Raw genomic sequence first — 27144 nt, forward strand, 5'->3', positions numbered from 1 at the left:
TTTCATTTAATTAAAAGATCATTGATATAAGACATGATAAGTTTCAGTAAGATCATATGAGAAGGCATAATGATATTCTGAGTAAAACAAAATTATCTAATACTAAATTCTAAAAGATATACAAAGGAAGGAAGGCACTTTTTGTGGTGGTGTTTCAAGTTGGACAATAAACGTGCTTATTCAACACTGTTTTTTTAGTAACCACTATTTACTAGGCACTCTTGGGGCCTACAAAAGGAAAGGATAGGCCTTAGGCATATAGAAGCGAGCATTTCAGACAAAATTTCTCACCCTAGTGGAATTTACATTTTACTTGAGGTGATAGGAAATGAACAGGTATAAAATGAATATGAAACAAGTCATAGGAAAGCGGGAAAGGTTGTCTTCTGACATTTGTATACCAAAATTCTTTTCAGCTAGTCAATCTTTTCTATTGGCTATTGTAGATAGAGAAATTAGATCTATTTATGTGAAAGGTAAGCTGATATTTCTTTGCAAATGCATTTTTACCAACATTTGGTCTAAAAAGAAATGAAAGGAGGTTTAAATATAGGTTTTTTATCAGAAAATCTGATTCACATTTGCTTGATAGCTTTAGATTTAACTGGGATTGTTTGCCTCATAAGTATAAAGTTTGAGAAAAACACACTGGGAGAGGGAGTAACTATCATTATGGAATATTGATTTACAATTGGCTGGTATATGGAATTGTTAAAAGACATGGAATAGTTTTCATAAAACATAATTTCTACTAAATGAAATATGATCAAGAAAAATGAATTTATGAAGGAACAATAGCTGGAGTACAAAAAATACAAGTATTAACAGTATGTGGACATATTTATCTGACCTCAAAAATCTATTGGAGCCAGAAATCCACAATGCCATTACAAATAGCCCAGATTCAGGTTATCTGGGAACAACGATCATAGCAAAGCATTTAGAAATTATGTTTGTTAACTGAGAAGAGCCAACAAGGAAAGAACTGGCCTTTCTGGTCTGCAGCTATAGGCTGTAGGCTGATTTGCACTGCTGAGCACATATTAAGTCCTTCCTGTGTCCCCCAGGGGAGGAGGTGCTGAAGCCACAGCACAGCTTTGTGGTAGGAAACAGTCCTCTGTTTCCTCATACTAAACTGGATGTGGTCAGATTTGTTTATTGGACAATAATGAAAGACAAGATGTTTGGAGATGGCAAAGTGAAAATTTCACTATCTTGACTCTTCTGTAAAGACTGATTAGCGACATTAAAATAAAAAGACCAATTCCAAAATTCATGTGGACAATGAAACAAGCACTATTGCCTATTTAATTTTTATTACCAAACTGTATACTTAAACGTGGTTAAAATGGGAAATATTGAGTTACATATATATTATCACAATAAAGTGATTTTTAAAAAATTGCTTCAATACTATGATGGAGAATGTTCTATGTCATAATTTTGGTCGTGGTTTCACAATACACTTTCGTTAAAACTTATTGAAGTGTACACTTCACTTGAAGTTGGTGAATTTTATACCTCAATAAATTGCTCCCATTTTTGGGGGGGCGGGCAGGGCATGGTCCTCGAATTGAACCCAGGTCTCTCTCATGGAAAGCAAGCATTCTACCACTGAACCCCCCATGCACTCAGAGTTGGCTTTTTGGATAAGAATATTGAAGCAGAAGTAAAATGATGAGCAATATAAAAGTGAAAACTGCAAATGTACTGTCAAAAATATTTATTAAGAACCTATCATGATGAAGAATACACAAGTATGTGATGATATTGTGAGTCACTGATTGTATAAGATGTTGGACTCTATGTGTGTGGATATGTCTCAATAAATTTTTTTTTAAATAAAGAACCTGTCATGTCTTTAATGAAGTATTATGCGCTGGGCTATGCACACATAATGTCAACTAATACACAGTAACAGGATGAATACAAGGTAGAGATTACACAAATATTGAATGTAATCAATGCTTTAGGTGAAAAGAATTACAGATTGCCATCTTGGCAATTAACTAATGTTTTCTGGCAAAGTTTCCTAAGTTGTAAAAAAGGGAGTCTATAATTCTGGGGAAAATTTTGGATGTCTTTTCTTTCACAAAGAACTATTTTCATTATATTAACTTTTTTGGAAGAGTCAGTATTTGTAAAGATGACACATCTTGACAAACTTTAAGATGGAATACAGTCCTGTACAAAAATCATGGTAGATTTTCAAGCAACTTTACTGAAATGTCATTCGCATAGCATTACAGTCAACTGTTAATAGTATATAATCCAGTGGATTTTGGTATAAAGTTTGCAATCATCATCAATCTAATTTTAGAAAATTCTCTTCACCCCAAAAGGAGACCCTGTACCATCAGCAGTCACTTTCCCTTGTCATCTCCTCTCAGTCCTTGGCAACTGCTTTCTTACTTTCTGCCTCTCCAAATTTGTGTATTCTAGATATTTCATACAAATGTGACCTTTTGTGATAGATGAACACAACGAACATAAAATGAAGCAAAAGAAGGCAGACACAAAATAATGCCTGTGTTAGAATTCCGATATTTATACTTTCTAAGCAGACAATACTGAGCTGTAGTGTTAAAAACAAGTGACTGTTGACTTTGACCAGAGGGATTAGGTACTGATTTGGAAGTGGCAGGGGAGGAAATTCTCACTTGCTAGTTTTATTTTATTTTATTGGATTGTATTGAAGTTATATTTGTGATAAATCATTGAGTGGTAATGTAATGATTTTTATAGTCTTTGGCGTGTATATTATACTTGAATAAAGGCTTTTGGCCTTTTCATATCAGAACAAGTGATAAATTCACTATAAGACACTTTTTGTGATCAAAACATTATTTTCACTTCATGAAATATGTCACTCAAAGATTCTGAACTCAGGTGTTTTAACTCTAAAACGCATGCTCGCAAGTACATAATTTTGAAGCTTCACAATTGTCTGCTTCAAGACCATCTGAGAGTAGCACAACACAGTTTTATTTTTCATTTGAGAGAACTATTATCCTCTTATGGAGAAAAAAGAACGATTCTGTGATATTTTATGGGGGAAATTGATGAATAAATTCTCTTTTGCATGTAGCAGTAATAGAGAATATTATACACATGGGTAATGATATTTTCACGTAATATTAGTGATGGTTGGTTATTTTGAGCAATGAGTACTCAATTCTTAACATAATTACATTAACATTACATGTCACTAATTTTCAATATCCTCCACAAATCCTATAATTCAATTTAAACAAAGGTATTAATAGTATTCTGAATTTTTTCTTTTTTATATCCTTCTCCTCTATAGCATTATTCAGAAAAACTCACAATTTGTTGAAATTTGAACCATTGATCCAGTGTCACAGTTGATCACTGTGTTCACGGCGGAGTTCAAGCCCTGAGAAAAATAATAGAGACTTCAGAAAATTCTACCCAAAAACGAAGGATTTCCATTTAAATAATCACTCAAATGACTTTTCTTAATTTTTCAACATAGGCAGTATTTTCTTTCATATGCTCTTTTATATTCGAAGTAAGATAAGAGTGCTAAATTCTATTCTAACAATAAAAATATATTAAAGTTGAAACAATTTTCATTTTGCCACATTGTAATTTTGACTCAAAATTAACTCTTGCAAATGCATCTACTTTATAAGGTTATTCTTCTTTTATTAATAAGGAAAATTTAGACTAATGTAATATAAAAGCTGGCTTCACAAAATTGACATAGCAAGGATTTAAATAAGTTTCCAGATATTACAATAGTCTTACTTTTAATCAATGTCTTTTTCTACTATGTTTTCTGAAAACATGGAGTCTTGTGAAGGAAATTTGGGGACTGTTATTGAGGAAATAAATGACATGGAGCCCAAAAACTCGGTTTTCTTGTCCCCAAAATAGAGTAGACCCACTTTTATCTGTCTCTGAAATTACTGGAAAATCAGTGGTCCAGACAAGGTGTCACAGACCCATTTCTTCCTTCTACTCCCTACTATGTGCAACTGTGAATCCTCCCTGTCAGACCTCATTTAGGACTGTGAAAAAGACACAGCAAAAGAGATCTTAAAAATGCGGAAAGGAAAAGGTGTAATGGTTTGGGAGAAATTGGAAAACAAAAGAGTGTCAGGGTATCATGATCCTCAACCTAACAGGGAGGCTATCTGGTGAATATTTACTTCCAATCTGGTAACAGAAGTTGGTTTTCAGGTATGTGCATCCCTTCTCTCTGGACTGAAAAAGAATCCTGAAAACAACACAAGGCAAGCCTAGCACCACTAACAATAGGGATCCACCAAGAGATCTACTGAAGTAAGTAGCCGGTAAGAAGTGCCTCTCCTCCCCACTAAGCAATGACAGAGTTATTGGGGATGAGAGGAGGAAAAAGGGGATCCCATGACCACCAGCGCTCAGTCCAGGAAAAACTCCCCTTCCCCTGTCTAGAGACAACAGCTTGCCTGGCCGCACTGGCAAGGAGGATCCAGCACAACTAGTGCTGTGGGAAGCCTCTTCATCCCTGCAGGCCTGGGACTTTCATCTCCCACTGAGAGAAACCGGGCAGACAGGCATCCCCCGTTGTGGGGAGGAACCCACCACAACACACACCCAGGCAGGGAAGTACACTTTGATCCACACACTGTTTCCATCAACCTAGTGGAACCAGTGGACCTGAGTGGGGAAACCTCTCCCAGCTTCTCAGGCAGCACCAGTGAAAACTAGAGGGAAGCCCAGTACCATATCAAAAAAAACAGAACAAAATAGTCCTGCAAAGACTCTGAAATTAACATGTCATTGGAACCACAGCCACAAAAGTTTCCCAGGAACTGCATGCTGCATATTAACAGGGTGGCTGCATACTAAAATTAAAAATGCAGAATTATACTTGCAGACTTTAGTATTTTTCTCTAAGTACTCAAAGGAACATGTAGGCAGGAAATCATTAGGTAGATAAAAGACCTGAGAACACCATTATCCATTTTGACCTAATTGACATTTATGGAAACACTCCACAAAATAACATGTATGCATAGTACATTCACAAAGACAGATCATATTCTGGGTCTAAAAAATCAAAAATTTTAAAGAATTGAAATCATATAAAGTATGTTCTTTGAAGGTAATGAACTATGACTAGGACTCAATAATTAAAAAAAAATGACCCAAGATGTTAAAAAAAAGTCACAGGGCAAATTAGAAAAAAAAAATAGAATAGAATAAAATTAAAATATACCACATAAAAATTTGTAAGTATGTATAAAGTAGTGCCACTTTACAGTGAGAAAAGAAGAAATAATAAATACAAATAAATTGGAATTACAGAACTGAAACTAATTTCATAAATGATAAAATTGGTTGTGTAGAAAATCCAAATGAATTTACCAGTAAATTGTTAAAATAAAAATTGAGTTTAGCAAGATTGCTGTAAGCAAGATCCATATATTCAAATCAATTGTAGTGTGATATATTTGCAACAATAAAAAGATGATGTAAAATATTAGTCTAATCAAACAAAAAGTGCAAGGTTTCTATATAAAATGAGAAAATAGTGATGAGAGAAAATAAATGGCACATTATTTTAAGGCAATATCATAGATGCCAATTTTCAACCATCTATTGATTAAATATAATTTTATAAAGTCACACCATGATCTTGTGACCATATTTATATGGAGATTTAAAGGATAAAGTGCAACAATATACTCTTGAATAAGAAGGAACTATTTACTCAATTGAATATCAATACTTAATATAAGCTTTAGTAATTTGGTCCCTGTAGTGTTGGTGGGAGAAAAGCAGGAACACAGTTGTATACAGAAATACACACATTTATAAAAAAGGTGGCATAGAAAAAGAATGGAAAAATAGTGACTTTAACTATAAATTATGCCCCATCCATGAGATAATGATTATATTAAGGTATCGACTCCTTTTATAATTAATAGCATCACAAGTACAGCACAACAAAAAAATTAGCCAAATAACTTGTAGATAGGAAGATTAAAGGTGACAAAATTTTTAAAAGAAGAAAATATACAGATTAATAAAAGAGATGTTCTTCAAGAACTTCAGTTAATTTCTGAAATAGGTACAAAATAAGCACTTATACCCTAAAAATAGTAAATTGAACTACATTAACATAAATAAATTCCATTCATTAAACGACTCAAATATGAGAAGGAAAAAAGCTATTTGTATCTCATAAACTCAAGAAAGAGCTCATATCCAAAATATATCAAGAACTTCTTGGCAGGAAAAGACAAAGAACTATGTAGGAAAAATGGACAAGAGACAAATAAACCTTTCACAAAAGAGGATATCCTACTGGCTAGAAGCACATAATAGTGTATTCGTTCTTACTGTAATCAAGAGAATGCCTTTTAATGTCATAATGACACCTCTACATAACCATCAGCACTTTACTCCTATTAAAATTCCTTACAACACTAAGGTTTGATAAAGATGTAGATCAAATGGCATGTTCACTATAGGACAAAATGTGTATTTGTACAATGAACTAGGAAACTCTTGAGAGAATTTAATAATCTTTACATACACATATCACTATGACCCAGAAATTTCCTTCGTATACATTTTGCTCTGTCTTTTGCTCCTGAGGGAGACTCCCTCTCTGCCTTCCAAGGCCGTTCGCTACACAAAAGACGAAAAGAAGGTCATAAAGAAAGGGAGCCAGACTGTGCTCATGAGATGTGCAGAATACACAGGCGATCAAGGACAATTAACTCACTTCTTGTAAATTTTTATTTCTATTGAGAAGTTTTGTAGCTTTCATAAGATTCTTCTAAATAATTTATTTAGTCAATTTTTATTATGGGAACATTATACAACTCAGTGTTTCCTATTTTAACCACTTTCAAGTGTACAATGCAATGGCATTAACTACAACTGCAATGTTGTACTGCATTCACCACTCTATTAACAAAACTTTTTTATCACTTATAACAGAAACTCTGTTACCCATTAAGCATAACCCACCCCTGGTTTATGTTGAGTTCCTGGGAACCTGTAATCTACTTTCTGTCTCTATGATTTCAATTCCTAAAGGGACATGTGAACTAAAAAGTTTAAGTCTCTTTAAGTCACAGGTACTTATGCATCTGAGTCCACCAAAGGATAAAGACTAAGCAGGGAAGATACCAAACAAAAGGTACCACGAGGCATCTTTATGGCTGAGACAACTTGGTGCGCCTGAAATCAGGGCTTTTATTTGGTTGTTATTAAGACTGGGACTGAGTCCAGAGAGGGTGTCCTAGGGCCTGTCCATAGGAATCAGGAAATTGAGAGTCCTGGCTTAGGTGAAGAAGACAAATGGAGCAAGGGAAAAGGGTAACAGCTTTCTCTTAGAAAACAATATTACTAATTGTTATGTTTATTGAAATAATTTAGCATGTAGAAAAAATAATCAAGTTCACTTGTAAAATTTGGATGTGTGTTGCTGTACATTTTTTGATGTATGCTATACATAATGGAACAGTTAAAGGTTATGTATGCCTTTAATCACAAAGTACCATTTCATATTATTGAAATGTATGATTTTGACTTTCCCCATGTGCATAACTTCATTTTCAGCATTCTTATAAGTGGTGTTATAAATACCATGGTGAATTATTTTATGATCCTTTTATTTCAGTCATGGTGACCTCTGTCACTCGAATCACCGTTCAATGTATTGACAAACAGCAAAGATTAAGGCAGAGGGTGTTTTGTGGAATTAGTGGCTTCCCTAAGAACTGAAAACCTTATGCCAAACCAGTTATTAGTACACAGGAAATGTTACACTCTGAAAGCATTATTGATTACGTAATAAAAATAAGGGACAAAAATGGATGGTTTAAATTAAAATACTCCTAATCCAGGGTTCTCAGCCTCATCAGGACTGACATTTTGGACCAGATAATTCGTTATTGTGGGACACTGTCCCAGGCAATGTAGAATGTTCAGAGGCATCTCTGGCCACTACCTACAGGATGCTAGTAGCAGACCTCAAGTCATGACAGTCAGAAATGTTTCTTGATGTTGCAAAATGTCCCCCAGTTGTCAGGTGACAACTATGCTAATTCCATTTTAAAACATAGAACACAATTATTTGAAATAAGAATGGGAAGCCAGAGGTAGGAAAACTGTCTTCAAAAAGAAAGCAAATTTACTGTAACAGCATGATTTAAAAACTGATGTGCAAAAATAAAAAATAAAAAAAAAACTGCTTGGTAAGCAGTAGAAGCATAATAGTATCATGAGAAATGGAGCAAAGAAATACTTAGAAACTTCAAGAAAAATCTGTACACAAATGATAGTATAAATAGAAAGCAAACTAAAACTGGCATGATGTTGAGTAAATAATGGAATGTAAGAAAAGAGAATTAATTTGAACTTAATGTTTGAAAAACCCAGATGTTATGTCATAGGGTTGCACTTCCTTTTCCAATTTTCAACTATGGGTCTTTCCTAGGGGGGCTATAACAAAGTGTCGCAAACCAGATGGCTTAAAAGAACAGATATGAATTGTCTCACAGTTCTAGAAGCTGGATATATGTTTCAAATTTTTAGTCTTACCATTTCTTCTTAACTATCTACATAAAGCAAATTAGATTTAGTAGAAACAAGCCATCAAACTTTCCCTCCATATTTTTCTTTCAATACCAATGTAATAAAAATTGTTGGAATATGTAAACCATTCCTTAGGACAAGGACCACAGTGACATTGTGAGGAAAGAGGATAAATTACTACCCAGAAACAATTTGAATTTTTAAAAATGAAAATTAAATGCACATTTGCATAAATATAAATATATGTGTTTAGATAGCTGGCTAGCTAGATGCAGCATTCCAGGCTGGTATATGCAAAACAAAGCATGCAAACTCATACATGTAGCCACAGAAGAGTTTCAGCCTCTCAACCCTTATTTAACGTACTCATACAGAGCAAACAAACAAAAACTCCATCCTACACACGTCCTGAAATCAATGAACAACATCAGTTTGCTGCAATACTAAATTATTTACTTGACATATTCTTGCAATATGAAATTTGATCCAAATGGCAAAAAGGAAGTTAAAGTGATTTTAAATGAGTACTTCTTAGTCTTCACAAAGACAGAAAGCTCTCATGTAAATGGTATTTGTGAAAATTTATTCCCCAATTTCAGTGTTTTCCCAAAGAAACCTTTGATCAATTTCCACATGGCCTAAGTTAGAAAAAATATATAATGTTTAATATCAGAACTTTTAAAGTTATTACATACCTTTCTGTGTTCTTACCAAAGAAGAATTTTTCTGTTGCAGTATGACAGTAACTAGAAAAATTAAAACAATTTTAGAAAGATTAATATTGCATAAATAAATCATAATAATTTCAATTTCTTAGTTTGGAATTCAGCATAATATTAAAAATTGGACTAATATATACTAAAAACTATTTTACCTAAAATAATGAAGTTTCAAGAAAAACATTCCAACAAACTGATAGACCAAGCATATTTTTTTATGTATTTTATTTGACTACTTTCAAATGTTAATTTTTATTTCACAATAATTTTTTTCAGCCTCAGTGCAAGTCCTTGAAATGTGAGATCAAAACCACTATATGCAAATACACTTATATATGTATACACATACATTATATTTTTGTATCTAGAGAGAGAGAGCTAATACATGAACACACTCAGAATTAAAAACCAACACTCTCTAAAACCATTCTGTTATTTATACTTTTGAAAAGTTGGGAATAACCTTTCCACATTTAGTAAACATTGATGAGGCATTCTGTATTTGCCAAGTTTAAACAAACATAAATCAATATATTAAAATGAGAGTTCTGTTTCCTAATAATATGAAATGTTTAGAGGCATTTTCTAATTTTTAAAGGGAACATACTCTCAGAATCTTTAAAAAACGTGCAGGAAATATTTCTCACTGCTATTGTTACCACAATGGGCATCAAGACAAGGCACAGTATTCCCAGAGATCCCAGCAACAAACCTCCCTGGAAGCGATGGGAAATACGTAGAGAGAGAAATGGAAACACTGAGGAAGGATTCACACAGAAGAAAGCACATATGCATGGGAAATCATAAACGTAAATCTGGACCCTGAAACCACGTCCTGCACTGTAATCTTTCTCTAAGAATATATCATTGCATTTTCAGTAAATAAAATGTCTCATGATTGTGCACCAAATACTGCAAATATTAACAATGCCTGAATAAAGCTACTGTTCGAATTTCTTATTAAAATACTATGTCTTCCGAGGAGCTACCGATCTCGGGAATGTTGTATCTGTCAGAACAGGTTGCTGTTTGATTTGCTGTCTGCTGTGCACTCAACTATGTAGAACAACACTCAGCACAGACTAGTTATTCAATAATTGTTTGATGAATAAATGTTGAGTGAGATATTCAGAGAGGTGTATGAAAATCAGGAGCTCAGTGTCATAGGAGCTGAGGGAGTGATTCTACCAGCTCCACCACGATGTACTTCAAAAAGATCAGTTTATATGTCAATGACTTTAGTGACTTTCAGTAATGAGCTATTTGTAAAAGGTTTTTGAACTTGGTTTGTAACATCATCTAATCATCAAAAGCTTCAACAAAAAATATTTGTGCATGATGTTGGAATAGATGTTATAAATAACCTAGATATTTATCCTTCAAGAAAAAACATACTGTATCTCCACATCAAGTTCCATCCCTCAAAATGAAACGCCTGAGCCTAATCCCTAAATCTGACTCTCCTTTTTCTGTGTCGACATCTTTACCTTTCCTCGGTGCCTTAACTACTGCACAGCCTCGGGCCATTTTATTGAGGATCTATTAAATGTTTTACCTCTGCAGTCTGAGCTCTTGTCTTTTTCTGGAGGACCTAATCTGTATTAAATGAAGAGACAGGAGGGCAATGGCACATACCTGTTTTCAGACAAAAAGTCATGCATCCTTTAGTAGGGAGGCTGGTGACTCTCCTAAAGAACCCTGCTATAGCTTGGCAAGAAAAGAGATATTTACTACATAAATCAAGGGCAAGAGCAAACAATATCTGTGCTCTTTGCAGACTGTCCTGTGATGACTCAGAGTGAAGCCAGAGTTTGAAAAAAGTAGATGGCTCATGAATGTGTCACTTAAGGTATGAACAGGAAATTCTCATAACTGGGCTATTTTTAAGTCAATTTATCACACTGCACACTGCCAGAACATAGGAAACTTCAAATTCCTACTGAAAGCATAATGTCTTCCTTGAAATGTATCATTTAGATTGTACCATTCGTGGGTTTTTGAGAAAATGGTCTCCTGTCCTATGGGTTTTGGTGGGAGAGGGGACTTGACCACCCATGCAGTTAATTTATTTCAATCTCAATCACCAATTCTGAAAACATAGGCCATGTAGCGCTATCTTAGATGTCTAAGTCCCATATTTAGGGTTGATTGCGAAATCTCAGCATGACATACTTCTTTTCTCTACCTCCTTATTAGAACATTTCTATCATGATGCCAAATATTCTAAAAAGAATGGCACCATTTTCAATAGGTATTTAATGATATTTGTCACCAGTTCTGAGGGATTACTACAGTCTCCCCCCTATAGTAGCAGCACAAAGACCCTAACTTATCGCTTTCGTTTCTCTGCCTTGGTTCTTAAAACTCTTACATTCAATTCCATTCTTTGTAAGTAAACTATTGAGCCTTCAGATATGCCCTGATAAAAATAAATATCTCTTGAAAGGGCCACAAGAGGTTCAGTGGTAGAATGTTTGTCTGCCATGTGGGAGACCCGGGTTTGATTCCTGGACCATATGTCCAAAAAATAATAAAATAAAAAAGAAATTTCTCTTGCAAAGATAAAACATGAAACTATGCTCTATCATGTGACTTTGTAATTGTGAAAACCTTGTGTCTGATTCTCCTTTTATCCAGGGTATGGACAGATGAGAAAAAAATATGGATAAAAATAAATAAATAATAGGGATGATACGGGGTAACAGAAATTTGGTAGATTGAAATTCTTGTGGCCAATGAGAGGGAGGGGCAAGGGGTATGGGATGTATGAGTTTTTTCTTTTTATTTCCTTTTTTAGAGTGATGCAAATGTCCTAAAAATTATCATTATGAGGAATACACATCTATGTGATGATAGCGTGAGCCATTGATTGTATACCATCAATGAGCTGCATGCGCATGATTTGTCAATAAAAACATATTAAAAAATAATTAGTAAACTATGCGATATCAACAAGCTGGAGATTGTTAAAAATAATCACTCATTGTATTAAGCGTTCAGTTATGTTTGAATTGATATGACTAATTATCTATATTTAACAAGAGCATCAGATTGAAAATCACAAATAACCCAAATCAAACTGTTTAGGACAAGAAAAAATAGTTTTCAAAAATCTCAACTTCTGTGGTTTAAATTTTGTTCTCCTCTCCAAAAGATAAAAATCAAATCCTGCACACAGAGCATGTGAATATAATCTATTTGGAAAGAGTATCTGCAGATGTTATTAGGATGCAAATTAAAATAAGATCCTACTGACTATGTATGGTGGTAGGTTCTAAACCCAATCACTATTGCCCTTATAAGAAGAAACACACATACACAGGAGAGAAGACCATGTGACAATGAGGCAGAGATTAGAGAGATGCATGAACAAGCCAACAAGAAGCAATGATTGCTGGCAACCACTAGAAGTTAGTAGAGAGGCATTGGAACAGATTTTCCTGAGTACCCAGAAGGAATCAACCCTGCCAAAACTTTGATTTAGGACTCCTACCCTCCAGAACAGTGAGAAAATACATTTGCGTTCTCTTAAGCCATCTAAGTTTTCCTTATTTTGTTATAGCAGACCTAGTAAACTAATGCATCATGAAGCCAAAAAATGGAGAGGTCAGAATATGGAGACTAATACCACAAGTTGAAATAATACATGACTATCAAACAGAAACAAAATTTAAAATTTATATGATCTACTTTGCATGAAATGGAATTGTTTTAATCATTCCTCATCTCATATTAAGAAGGGGAAGTTTGTTACATATCTTCCTATGGAAATTCACTCATGCACCCTCTAGAGGATTTAGTTCAAATTCCAACCCAAATAGTAACCTTTCTTAAATGTAGAAAAATGGCATTAAAATACTTAGTTATGTTGCTGATTCTGAAAAAATACCTGACTCTTCAATAACAATAGCTAATGTTGGCTAAGTATATTTCTATTAATTACATTTTATTCATTAAAGATATGTTTCTGTTTAACATATTTCATAAATTCATTTTCCTCTTCTATTATATTATATAATTAAAACAATGAAATCTTTCATCGTGATGCCAGAAATTGATGCTCACTAATTTTCTTTTTTTAAATTGAAGGTGCTTATACTTACTATTCCAAGAGAAATCCAATTTTGGTGTATTCAATTAAACAATCACATCCTTTGCTACATGTAATAATATGGATTGGCATTTCTGGCATTTACACTCAATGAAATCCATGCTCAGACAACATAAGCACATGATGCAAATTGCTCAAAATTTCAGGAGTAGTTATAATTTACATTATTGATCTATCTACCTAGTGATTTTTTCTAAAAATGACAGAATTTAGTATTTTCAGAGAGACTGCTAAATTAAAATTCAATGCCAAGTGAAAATAGCCCTTTATTATAATAGCAAAGCTCAACTCATTTCCAAGGAATTAAAAAACTTGATGGAATTACCAGCCAACTTTCACTAAAGAAAATATGAAGTATATTCTTGCAGAAGGAAAATATGTATCCGAGATTAAAGGTAGGATATGTAGAAAGGAAAGAAGAGTTGAAGTAAATAAAATTATGTTGATATAAATAAATTAATATTGATTGGACAAAATAGTAATGAAACATTTTCCAATGATAAAATACATAATTGCATTAGAAAGAGAGCTAATGTAGCAGCAAACAATAAATACAGTGTGTAGTAACTTCTTCAAAGTTTGAGAAGTGATAAAAATATTAATTTGTAAGACATTAATGAGTAAAGACTATACATTGTAAAATGTAAAGAACTACTGAAGGAAAAGTTAAAGCACAATGAATTAGCAAGCTTTTGATAGGGGTGGATGGAAAAAATAAAAATGTTTAAATATTATTCCAAAGAAAGATAGGAAAACTAAGACAAAAATAACATAGAATTGGAGCTACATGTAGAAATAAAATAGTAAATGATATATTTCAATCCAAATTAAATGATAATTAAATTAAATATAAATAGAATAATTTTTCAATTGAAATAGAGTATGTAATTTAGTCAAGGGTTTCCAGAGAAACAAAACTGACAGTGTATATATATATATGGGTATGTGTGCATATATATATATATATAGAGAGAGAGAGAGAGAGAGAGAGAGAGAAATTTATTACAAGGAATGGGCTCACACAACCATGGGGGTCTGGCAAATCTGAATTCCAAAGGGCAGGCTGAAAATTTTGATAAAGTTGAGAAAGTCACTAGTTCGAATTTCCCCAGGGAAACGGGTGGTCTGGAAATTACAGCTAGAGTCAATACAGAAATTGAGACCAAATGTTTTGTGGAGAGTGGTCTGCTAAAGCTGAAGCAAAATTCTATTTTTTGACTTGAAAAATCTTTCATTACGGTTCTTATGACCCTAAACTGTATGAATGAGGAGACTCCATACATTGCTGAGGACAGTCTTTTTAGTGCTTGGAGAAGCAATCAGCCATTGATTCAATCAGATGATTATGAATACAAATCACACCTATGAAATACACTCAAAGTAATAAGCAGAGTAGTGCTTGGTTGACCAAACAACTGGACCCGATAACCTGATCAAGTTGACATATATAATTAACCATCACAGAGTGATTGAATGCATCATCAAACTTGTATGCACGAAAAAGCTTCTGGGCTCAAATTAAATTTAAGAAAATGCAGTGTGCAACATTATTTTAGTTTGCTAAAGCTGCCAGAATGCAACACATCAGAGATGGATTGGCTTTTAATAAGGAGATTTATTTAGTTACATCCTTAAAGGCAGCGAGCTTTCATCTGAATTTCTCTGTCACATGGGAAGGTACACAGCGATGACTGCTGGCCTTCTCTCCTAGCTTCTGAGTTCCAACAGCTCCCCCAGAGTACTTCCTTTCTGCATCTCCAAACATTTGGGCTAAGCTGCAAGTGCTTAGATGAGATATGCTGAGCTGTTTGAGCTGTGCTTCCTTCTGACCTCTCTCTTTTAAACCTCCAGCTAATTGAATCAAATGTCACCCATTGCAGAAGGCACTCTTCCTAGCCAACTGCAGATGTAATCCACCATAGATGAATTTCACACGCTGATGATTTAAGTCCACAGTAACAGAACAATGGCTCCAAGTTGACACCTGAACCTAACTACCACAAACATCCACGCAAGAAAATCGGTGTATTTCAGTACATCACCATAAATAACGCAAAAAGGAAATTAAGAAAATAATTGAAATTACAATAGCATCCCCCAAAATAAAACACATAGGAATGAATTTATCCAAGAGTTAAAAGACTTGTAAACTGAAGGCTATAAAACATAGCTGAAAGAAATTAAAGAAAACCTTAATAAATGGAAAGAAGGACTATATCCATTGATTAGAAGACAATATACTGAAACAGCAATATTAGCCAAAACAATCTACAGCTTCAATGCAATCACTATCAAATTCCAACAGACTTTTTGTAGAAAGTGAAAAGCCAATTTTTTAAAAACTTTTTTATTGTATAATATAACATATACCTTCTAAATCTAGCCCAGAGCAATGCAGTATCCATGCCCTTGCTGACGGCCAGAGTCCAAGTTGAGCAAACCTGACCACATTGGTCACTTACTGTTTGAACTACCTGAGAGTGAAAAACCAGAGGAATACAGTTGTTGATAGAACTATTGACAATGCAACCACTGGTTATCAGCTCTGCAAATCAGAAATGGTTTCCCAGTTGGAACAAGGAGAGAAACTGTGGAGAGAAGGATTAAGATTTCTTCAAGGACAGCATCCAAGCAGTGAAAATGACCAAGAAGTTGAAGAAATGATAACCATGCAAAGTATCTACAAGAAAGACACGTCTACCATTCAGTCAAAGCAGAATATTTCTTACACTGGAAAGGATCATTTTGAAAGTAATGATTTGGGAGAAGAGTTCATTTACTCCACATCTACTGACATGGGAAAAGATCCTTGTGAAGACAAACAATTTCTAAAAGCTCTCAATGATCAGTCATTCTTTAGCCAACATAAACAAATGCATATTAGATGTATGACACATGACTGTAATCTATACGGAAAACTTTTCAGAAATGGTTGTGTCCTTAAGCAATAGAGGAAATGAACATTGAAGAGAAGCCATATGGCTGCCATCCAGGTGACAAAGGCTTAACTGCTAGTTCTACCCTCAGACAACATGAAAGAACTCAAAATGTGGTAAAACGATATATCTGCCATGTATGTGGAAAGGATTTCATTTATAATAGTCAACTCAGAAAACATGAGAGAACACTTGCTGGAGAAAAACCATATACCTGCCTTCTATATGGGAAATCTTTCAGTCGATGTAATTCACTTAGGGAACATGACAGAATTCATATGGGAGAGAAACCATATGTCTGCCATGGATGTGAGAAATCTTTCAGTCAACGTAGTACATGTAGGGAACATGAGAGAATTCAACATGAAAGAACTCAAAATGTGGTAAAACGATATATCTGCCATGTATGTGGAAAGGATTTCATTTATAATAGTCAACTCAGAAAACATGAGAGAACACTTTCTGGAGAAAAACCATATATATGGGAAATCTATATGCCTTCTATATGGGAAATCTTTCAGTCGATGTAGTTCACTTAGGGAACATGACAGAATTCATATGGAAGAGAAACCATATGTCTGCCATGGATGTAAGAAATCTTTCAGTCAACGTAGTACATGTAGGGAACATGAGAGAATTCACACTTGAGAGAAGCCATGTCTGCCATGTATGTGGGAAATCTTTCAGTCAACGTAGTACACGTAAGGCTCATGAGAGAATTCACACTGGAGAAAAACCATATGTCTGCTGTCTGTGTGGGAAAGCCTTCTATCAATGTACTAAACTTAAGAGACATGAGAGAACTCACACTGGAGAAAAACCATATGACTGCCATCTATGTGGAAAATCTTTCAGTCAATGCAGTGCCCTTAAAAGACATGAGAGAATTCATACTGAGAAGAAACCATAAGTCTGCAATTTATGTGGAAAATCTTTCATTGCATGTCATAAACTTAGGTGACATGAGAAACTATTTGTCTGACAGCAAGGTGGAAAAACTATACACATTATTCTGTCCTTAGACAACATCAGAAAACTCATTAAATATGTTGTGCATATGGAGAAGTCTTCAGTCACAATTCTCATTTTTAACCAAAATGAAAGAACTCTGAGAGGAGTGTATTTCTCTGTCAATGTAATCAATGTGTAAAGGTTTTAATTAAATCTATCCTTAAACAATAGGATTGTGCTATCCAGCGAGAACAGAATAGGTGTCTGTAATTACCTGTAACAGATTTTGACTGAGCTCCAGCTTTCGTGTGCATAAGCATACCTCATAATAGCTGTCATGATTATGTTCTGGTGTCAAATTTGCCAAGTGATGATGCCTTGTTGTCATGTCAGTCAGGTAATGGCTTGATCATTGCTACAAGGATATTTGGTGGGTGGTTGATAAACCAGAAGTTTGCTGTATTTAATCATCAGTCAATTGATTACATCTGTGGCTGATAACACCTGTGATCAATATAAGAGTGCCTCCACCAACAAGATAATCTGATCACTTGAAGATATTTTTAGGAAGAAGAGAGACTGCTTCACTGCTTCTGCATCCAACAAGTGTCTCTTATGAAATTCATCAAGGCCCTTCATCAGAGTTTCCAGCTTCCAAATATGCCCTGTGTATTTTGGACTTTTCCTTTTCCATGGTTTCATGAGATCCCCTTATAAATCTCATGTATGCAAATATCTCCTGTTTGTTTTATTTCTCTAGAGAATCCTGACTAGCACAGGTTGCTACCAAGAGTGAGGTGGTCCTTGAGAAACAGAATATTAAAAAATGGGTTTTCACAAGATGTTTTCTACTCTGATTCAAGACAGAGGTACCTATGATTCTGTTCCTAACAATTAAGATGACACTGATAGTCCATTGGAGATAAGCAAGCTATCACCCTTAGATTTTTCAAATTGTATGTTTATATGAGGCAAGGCTCTAAGTGAAAGTGTTTTTGACACCTTTATGGAGTTTTGTTGAATTAAAAGGTATAATCTTGTTGGCTGGTTGTTAGTTACACTGGATACAATTTTGAAGGAAAGGGATGAACTGAAGCTTTCAAATTTACACCTTAAGCTTCATATCAATGATGTAAATGTTTCCATGTCTGCCCTGAAATAAAATCTTATTTCCTATGATTGCAGACTTGAGATCTGTGGAAATCAGACCCAGAGACTCATTGTGTGTGAAGCAAATTTAAAATGTTAAATAAACTCTCAATCTTTCTGTGTGTGCTGTTAACATAGGGGCTTTGACTGGAAAAGAATGGGGTCCTGAAATGTGGGGTGGAAATATATGGCTTGATAAAGACAGCAATGTGAGATGATTCCTGGAATCTGCTGAGCCTTTGCTAGTTATAACTTTATTGGGCTCTCCTGATGAAAGTGGTTCCCATTGTTCAGGCTTCCTTGAGGGAACTATTTCCCAGCCTCCAATCTTCCCAGAGGATCTCCCCAGAAGGAGATGTACTTTGATAAAGATATCTAGGTCCCAGTAAGCTGCTCTCCATGCCTGGTCATTTCCCAGAGGACCAAACTGGGCCTGGTAACATAAGCTGATTGGAATTGAACCACTATTGTGAAGAGATATCATAAAAGTTGCACATAAGCAGATAGAGGGAGAGAGGAGAATCTTAGGAAAAAAAGAGAGCAATTTATCAGAATCTTTATCCAGGGAAAGAATGTTTTTTTCTAAGGAGACTTTGAATGCTGTTTCTAAGATTCTTGTATGTTTACACTACAAATACTGAAAAGGGAAATAGATACATCTACCATAATAGTTGGAGACTTCAATTCCCCACTCTCATCAATGGACAGGACATCTAGACAGAGGATCAATAAAGAAACAGAGAACATGAATATTACAATAAATGAGCTAGACTTAACAGACATTTATAGGACATTACACCCCACAACAGCAGAATACACCTTTCTCTCAAGTGCTCATGGATCATTCTCAAAGATAGACCATATGCTGGGTCACAAAGCAAGTCTCAACAAATTTAAAAAGATTGAAATCATACACAACACTTTCTCAGATAATAAAGGAATGAAGTTGGAAATCAATAATAGGCAGAGTGACAGAAAATTCACAAATACATAGAGGCTAAACAACACGCTCTTAAACAACCAGTGGGTCAAGGAAGAAATTACAAGAGAAATTAGTAAATATCTCGAGGCGAATGAAAATGAAAACACAACATATCAAAACCTATGGGATGCAGCGAAGGCAGTGCTAAGAGGGAAATTTATTGCCCTAAATGCCTATATCAAAGAAGAAAAGGGGCAAAAATTCGGGAATTAACTGTCCAATTGAAGAACTGGAGAAAGAACAGCAAACTAACCCCAAAGCAAACAAAAGGAAAGAAATAACAAAGATTAGAGCAGAAATAAATGAAATTGAGAACATGAAAACAATAGAGAAAATCAATAAGACCAGAAGTTGGTTCTATGAGAAAATCAATAAGATTGATGGGCCCTTAGCAAGATTAACAAAAAGAAGAAAAGAGAGGACACAAATAAATAAGATCAGAAATAGAAGAGGAGACATAATCACTGACCTCACAGAAATAAAGGAGGTAATAACAGGATACTATGAACAACTTTATACTAATAAATAAAACAATGTAGATGAAATAGACAAGTTCCTAGAAAGGCATGAACAACCAACTTTGACTCAAGAAGAAATAGATGACCTCAACAAACCAATCACAAGTAAAGAAATTGAATCAGTCATTCAAAAGCTTCCCAAAAAGAAAATCCAGGACCAGACGGCTTCACATGCGAATTCTACCAAACATTCCAGAAAGAATTAGTATCAACCCTGCTCAAACTCTTCAAAAAAATTGAAGTGGAGGAAAAGCTGCCTAATTCATTCTATGAAGTCAACATCACCCTCATACCAAAACCAAGCAAAGATATTACAAAAAAAGAAAACTACAGACCAATCTCTCTAATGAATATAGATGCAAAAATCCTCAACAAAATTCTAGCAAATCAAATCCAGCAACATATTACAAGAATTATACATCATGGCCAAGTAGGATTCATCCCAGGTATGCAAGGATGGTTCAACATAAGAAAATCAATTCATGTAATACACCATATCAACAAATCAAAGCAGAAAAATCACATGATCATCTCAATTGATGCAGAGAAGGCATTTGACAAGATTCAACATCCTTTCCTGTTTAAAACACTTCAAAGGATAGGAATACAAGGGAACCTCCTTAAAATGATAGAGGGAATATATGAAAAACCCACAGCTAATATCATCCTCAATGGGAAAAATTGAAAACTTTCCCCCTAAGATCAAGAACAAGACAAGGATGTCCATTATCACCACTGTTATTCAACATCATGTTGGAGGTTCTAGCCAGAGCAATTAGACAAGAAAAAGAAATACAAGGCATCAAAATTGGAAAGGAAGAAGTAAAACTATCACTGTTTGCAGATGATAGGATACTATACATCGAAAACCCTGAAAAATCCACAGCAAAACTACTAGAGCTAATAAATTAGTACAGCAAAGTAGCAGGTTACAAGATCAACATTCAAAAATCTGTAGTGTTTCTATACACTAACAATGAACAAGCTGAGGGGGAAATCAAGAAATGAATTTCATTTACAATTGCAACTAAAAGAATAAAATACTGAGGAATAAATTTAACTAAAGAGACAAAAGACCTATACAAAGAAAACTATAAGAAACTGTTAAAAGAAATCACAGAAGACCTAAATAGATGAAAGGGCATACCATGTTCATGGATTGGAAGACTAAATATAGTTAAGATGTCAATTCTACCTAAATTGATTTACAGATTCAATGCAATACCAATCAAAATCCCAACAACTTATTGTTCAGAATAGAAAAACCAATAAGCAAATTTGTCTGGAAGGGCAGGGTGCCCCGAATTGCTAAAAGTATCTTGAGGAAAAATAATGAAACTGGAGGTCTCACGCTGCCTGACTTTAAGGCATATTATGAAGCCACAGTGGTCAAAACAGCATGGTACTGGCATAAAGATAGATATATCGACCAATGGAATCGAATAGAGTGCTCAGATATAGACCCTCTCATCTATGGACATTTGATCTTTGATAAGGCAGTCAAGCCAACTCACCTGGGACAGAACAGTCTCTTCAATAAATGGTGCCTAGAGAACTGGATATCCATATGCAAAAGAATGAAAGAGGACCCGTATCTCACACCTATACAAAAGTTAACTCAAAATGGATCAAAGATCTAAACATTAGTTCTAATACCATAAAACAGTTAGAGGAAAATGTAGGGAGATATCTTATGAAACTTACAATTGGAGGCGGTTTTATGGACCTTACACCTAAAGCAAGAGCACTGAAGAAGGAAATAAATAAATGGGAGCTCCTCAAAATTAAACACTTTTGTGCATCAAAGAACTTCATCAAGAAAGTAGAAAGGCAGCCTACACAGTGGGAGACAATATTTGGAAACGACACATCAGATAAAGGTCTAGTATCCAGAATTTATAAAGAGATTGTTCAACTCAACAACAAAAAGACAGCCAACCCAATTACAAAATTGGAAGAAGACTTGAACAGACACCTCTCAGAAGAGGAAATACAAATGGCCAAAAGGCACATGAAGAGATGCTCAATGTCCCTGGCCATTAGAGAAATGCAAATCAAAACCACAATGAGATATCATCTCACACCCACCATAACGGTCATTATCAGCAAAACAGAAAATGACAAGTGCTGAAGAGGATGTGGAGAAAGAGGCACACTTATCCACTGTTGGTGGGAATGTCAAATGGTGCAACCACTGTGGAAGGCAGTTTGGCATTTCCTCAAAAAGCTGAATATAGAATTGCCATACGACCCAGCAATACCATTGCTAGGTATCTACTCAGAGAACTTAAGGGCAAAGACACAAACGGACATTTGCACACCAATGTTTATAGCAGCATTATTTACAATTGCAAAGAGATGGAAACAGCCAAAATGTCCATCAACAGACGAGTGGCTAAACAAACTGTGGTATATACATACGATGGAATATTATGCAGCTTTAAGACAGAATAAACTTATGAAGCATGTAATAACATGGATGGACCTAGAGAACATTATGCTGAGTGAGACTAGCCAAAAACTAAAGGACAAATACTGTATGGTCCCACTGATGTGAACCGACATTAGAGAATAAACTTGGAATATGTCATTGGTAACAGAGACCATCAGGAGATAGAAATAGGGTAAGATAATGGGTAAAATGAGCTGAAGGGATACAGACTGTGCAACAAGACTGGATACAAAAATTCAGAAATGCACAGCACAATACTACCTAATTGTAATGTAATTAGGTTAAAACACTGAATGAAGCTGCATCTGAGGTATAGTTTTTTGTTTTTTGGGTTTTTTTCTTCTTTTTTTCTTTTTTCTTTTTTTTTATGTTTTTCTCTCTATTGTCGTATTATTTCTTTTTCTGTTGTCTTTCTATTTCTTTTTCTAAATCGATGCAAATGTACTAAGAAACGATGAATATGCATCTATGTGATGATATAAAGAATTACTGATTGTATATGTAGAATGGAATGATTTCTAAATGTTGTGTTAGTTAATTTTTTTAATTAATAAAAAAATATATAACATATATACAAAGCAAAGAAATAAAAAAAAAAACAGTAGTTTCCAAAGCACTCTTCAAAAAGTGGTTACAGGATAGATTCCCGAGTTTGTCCTGGGCTACCGTGCAATCTTCTCATATTTTCCTTCTAGCTGCTCCAGAATATAAGAGGCTAGAGGGCTTACATACTTCTTAGCATCACAATCAATTTTTTCCTTCTTTTTTTTGTGAACAATAACATATATACAAAAAAAGGCTATAAATTTCCAAGTACAGCACCACATTTAGTTGTAGGACATATTTCAAACTTTGACATGAGTTACAATTTCACAATTTTAGATTTTTGCTTCTAGCTGCTCTAAAATACTGGAGACTAAAAGAAATATCAATTTAATGATTCAGCATTCATATTGATTTGTTAAGTCCTAGCTTCTATTTATAATTCCACCATCACCTTTGATCTTTCCATCCCTCTCACTGGGGTAGTTTGGGCTATGGCAACTTTAAATTTTTTGTATTGGGAGGGTCTGTCACTTACATGGGGTAGGGAGATGGAACCATCTGGTGTTCTGGATAGGGTGGGCTAGGTTTCAAGACTTACATGGACCAGGGACCCATCTGGAGTTTGTAGGTTTCAGGAAAGTTACTCTAGTGCCTTGAACCCTTGCAGAATCTTATACGTTACCCTGGGTCTTCTTTAGGATTGGCTGGAATGATCCTGGTTGGGGGTTGGGAGGTTATGATAGGTAGCAAGGTCTACCTGAAGATCGTGTAAGAGCAACCTCCAGAGTAGCCTCTCAGCTCTATTTGAACTCTCTCTGCCACTGATACTTTATTAATTATACTTTTTCTTCCCCATTTAGTCAGGATGTAATTGTTGATCCCACAGTGCCAGATCTGAATTCATCAATGGGAGTCCTCTCCCATGTCACCAGGGAGACTTTCACCCTGGATGTTATGTCCCACATAGTGGGGAGTTGATGACTTCACTTGCAGAGTTGGGCTTAGTGAGACTGAGACCACATCTGAGCAACAAGAGGTCCTTCAGAAGTAACTCTCAGGCATGCCTATAGGTAGTCTAAGCTTCTATGCTACCTACATAAGCTTCACAAAAGTAAGCCTCATGATCAAGGGCATGGCCTATTGATTTGTGTATAACTAAAATCTGACACAGTATCAGGGAATACCCTGATGATAAGGTTTAATAATTCCATAGTCTTTCTCCCCTCCCTCAGGGGACTTTAGCAGTACTTTTTTATTATCTGGTTAATATATTCTAGGATGTCTCCATGCATTACAATAATCTATACAGGATTAAAGGACCTCTTTCTCATTCTATGTTCTCTGTGTTTCAGTTGTTCAAATGAGCTATATAGATAGGTTGAATAAGATTATGCCCTACAGAAAATTTCAGTTCCAGATGAAATAAGTCTTTCTTCCTTTTGTATCAAAGAGTATGTGTGGTTCTGAAATATAGACAATGTCTTTCTTACCCCATGTTCTGAACCTGTTTGGCTTCATTCTTATCTCTAAGTATCAGGTTATATATATAAAATAGCCTCTCAAAATCCGGAAATAATAATCACCACTCTGAACTTAATGTGTCTACTCTAAAAGCTTACAATCTAGGCCCCTGTTTTCTTATAAACATTTTCTAAAGGTGACCATACCATTGTTGTTTTTCTGTTTCTGGCTTATGTTGTCTCACCAAATGTTTCACATGTTCATTCACATCGTTGCATGCCTCACAGCATTGTTCCTTTTTGTAGCAGCACATCCTTCATTCATAAATATACATCATCATTCAATAGTCTACTTCTCCATCAGTGCATCCTTCAGCCACCAGCATTCATCAAGCATCATGTAGAGGGCCCAAAGTCCACAGTCCATCAACATTCTCAATTTTAGATAATTTCATTGTTTCCAAGAGATAGAAAACAATAAACACACTCTCACCAAATAGGAGATCTAAACCTCCTCTTAACTCTTGTCCCTCACCCCATTATTTACCTCTGCTGTTGCTGTGGTAGTGTTGATGGTTTCATTTTGAACATAGCTCACAACATGAAATAGCAGCTTCTACCTTGTACCCTGGACTGAAACACTGTTTATACAAGAATCATATCTTTGAAGTAATTCATACAAGAACTCATTCATATTTCTAGTGGGAGTCATTTGCTCTTATATATTCCCTTACATTGGAGTTCAACCTCATTAGCTAATGGTTCACCCATCTCTAGCTTCTACATATCTCTAAGTCCCCTATATTCTGTATTGTAAGCCTCTGATTATATCTTTATGCTGGTCATAAAAGTGGAATCATACAGTATCTGTCCTTTTGTGTCTGGCTAATTTCACTCAGCATTATGTGCTCAAGGCTCATCCATCTTGTTATGTGCTTCAGGATGTCATTTTGTCTTACTGCTGCATAATATTCCATCATTTGTACATACCACATTTTGTTGATCCACTCATCTAGTGATGGGTTTTTGGTTTGTTCCATCTTTTGGTGATTGTGAATAATGCTGCTATGAACACTCATGTGAAAATGTCTCTTTGTGTCATTGCTTTCAGCTCTTCTTGGTATATACCAAGTTGTGCTATTGCTGGATCATAGGGCAGCTCAATATTTAGCTGCCTAAGGAACCACCAAACAGTCTTCTATAGTGGCTGCACCATTGTACAGTCCCACTAGCAGTGCATAAATGTCCTAGTTTCTCCACATCTTCTCTAACATTTGTAGTTTCCTGATTGTTTAATAGTAGCCATTATTATCAGGGTGAAGTGGTATTTCACTGTAGTCTTGATCTGGATTTCCCTTATAGCCAGGGAAAATGAGATTTTGAGCCACCTATATTTGCTCTTCAGAAAAATGCCTACTCCTATCTTTAGCCCATTTTATAATTAGATTGTTCTTTTGTTGAGTTGTATGATTTCTTTGTACATACAGGAAATCAAACCTTTGTCTGATATGTGATTTCCAAATATTTTCTTTCATTGAGTTGGCTGCCTCTTCACCCTTTTGATGAAGTCTTTTGTGGTGCAGAGGCATTTGATTTTGAAGAGTTCCCATTTATCTAGTTTTCTTTTGTTGCTTGTGCTTTGGGTATAAAATTTAGGAAGCTACCTCCCATTACTAGGCCTTGAATATGTTTCCCTACATTTACTTCTAGAAGCTATGTGGTGCTTGTTCTTATATTTAGCTGTTTGATTCATTTTGAGTTAATTTTTGTGTAGGGTGTAAGTTTGGGCTCCTCTTTCATTCTCTTGGCTATTGATACCCAGTTCTTCCATGGCCAGTTATTGAAATGACTATTTTGTCCCAGTTCAGAGGATGTGGGGGCCTTGTCAAAAATCAGTTGACCATAGATTTGGTGGTCTATTTCTGCACTCTCAATTCAATTCCATTGGTCAATGCTTCTGTCTTTGTGCCAGTACCATGTTGTCTTGACCATTGTGGCTTTATAATATGTCTTAAAATCCGGGAGTATTAATCCTCCCACTTTGCTCTTCTTTTTTAGGATGCTTTTAGCTATTCAGGGACTCTTTCCCTTACAGATGGATTTGGTAGTTAGCTTTTCCAAATTTTCAAAGAAGGTTGTTGGAATTTTGATTTGTACTGTGTTGAACCAGCTGGGTGAAATTGGGCAAGCCATGTAACATCTCTGTTATCCAGCTTCCTCATCAAAAAATTGCTGGTGACAATGGAACTTTCACACAGCTCCATCCAAGCCTCTGGAAGCAGGGATGAGCTGACCTCCAAGATGCTGCTAGTCACTCAACAGGGTTCAGAATGTCCTTTGAGACAGCTGTGACCCTCCATGTGAGTAGTCCCTTGTGCACTGTTTTATCTTCTTCCCGTGGCATGGTTTGTCCTACCCAAAAATTGAAGACAACTTAAATGCCTGTCAGGAACAAAATGGAAAATTTTTGTGGTGGAATGCTATAAATTATCTGCAATGCCAAGGATTCAAGATGTCATATATCTGAGTATGGTTTTTCCAAATAAATTAGAACATCCCTGGATAACCTTCAATTTTGATTCTCCAGGCCTCATTGGTGAGTGAGTGCATGACACTGAAAAGCCAGTTTTGAATTTCACATGGAAATGCATCTGATCCTGAATAGTCAAAACAATCATGAAAAAAGAAAAACAAATTCGGAGAATTCACACTTACTATAAAACTACAACAATGAAATCAGCATGTTACCAGCATAAGT

The 27144-nt window shown here is 35.2% G+C and overlaps 1 protein-coding gene across 2 annotated transcripts in view; it reads right to left on the minus strand.

Moving 5' to 3' along the window:
• Nucleotides 1-1610: 1610 nt before the first annotated feature.
• LOC143691498 (NKG2-A/NKG2-B type II integral membrane protein-like) overlaps nt 1611-27144 on the minus strand; it is a 52642-nt gene continuing 27108 nt past the window's right edge. The window contains exons 7-8 of one of the 2 annotated variants that reach the window (XM_077170029.1): nt 9258-9308; nt 1611-3397 (exon numbers count right to left, since the gene is read on the minus strand). In XM_077170029.1, the coding sequence (XP_077026144.1) occupies nt 3391-3397; nt 9258-9308 (58 nt within the window). In that variant the 3' untranslated portion in view covers nt 1611-3390. Of the gene's footprint in view, nt 3398-9257; nt 9309-24080; nt 26799-27144 lie in introns of those variants that run through there. The other variant, XM_077170032.1, reaches the window with a different exon arrangement.

Source organism: Tamandua tetradactyla, chromosome 7 (genome assembly GCF_023851605.1).
Source record: "Tamandua tetradactyla isolate mTamTet1 chromosome 7, mTamTet1.pri, whole genome shotgun sequence".
In the NCBI taxonomy this organism is placed as follows: Eukaryota; Metazoa; Chordata; class Mammalia; order Pilosa; family Myrmecophagidae; genus Tamandua; species Tamandua tetradactyla.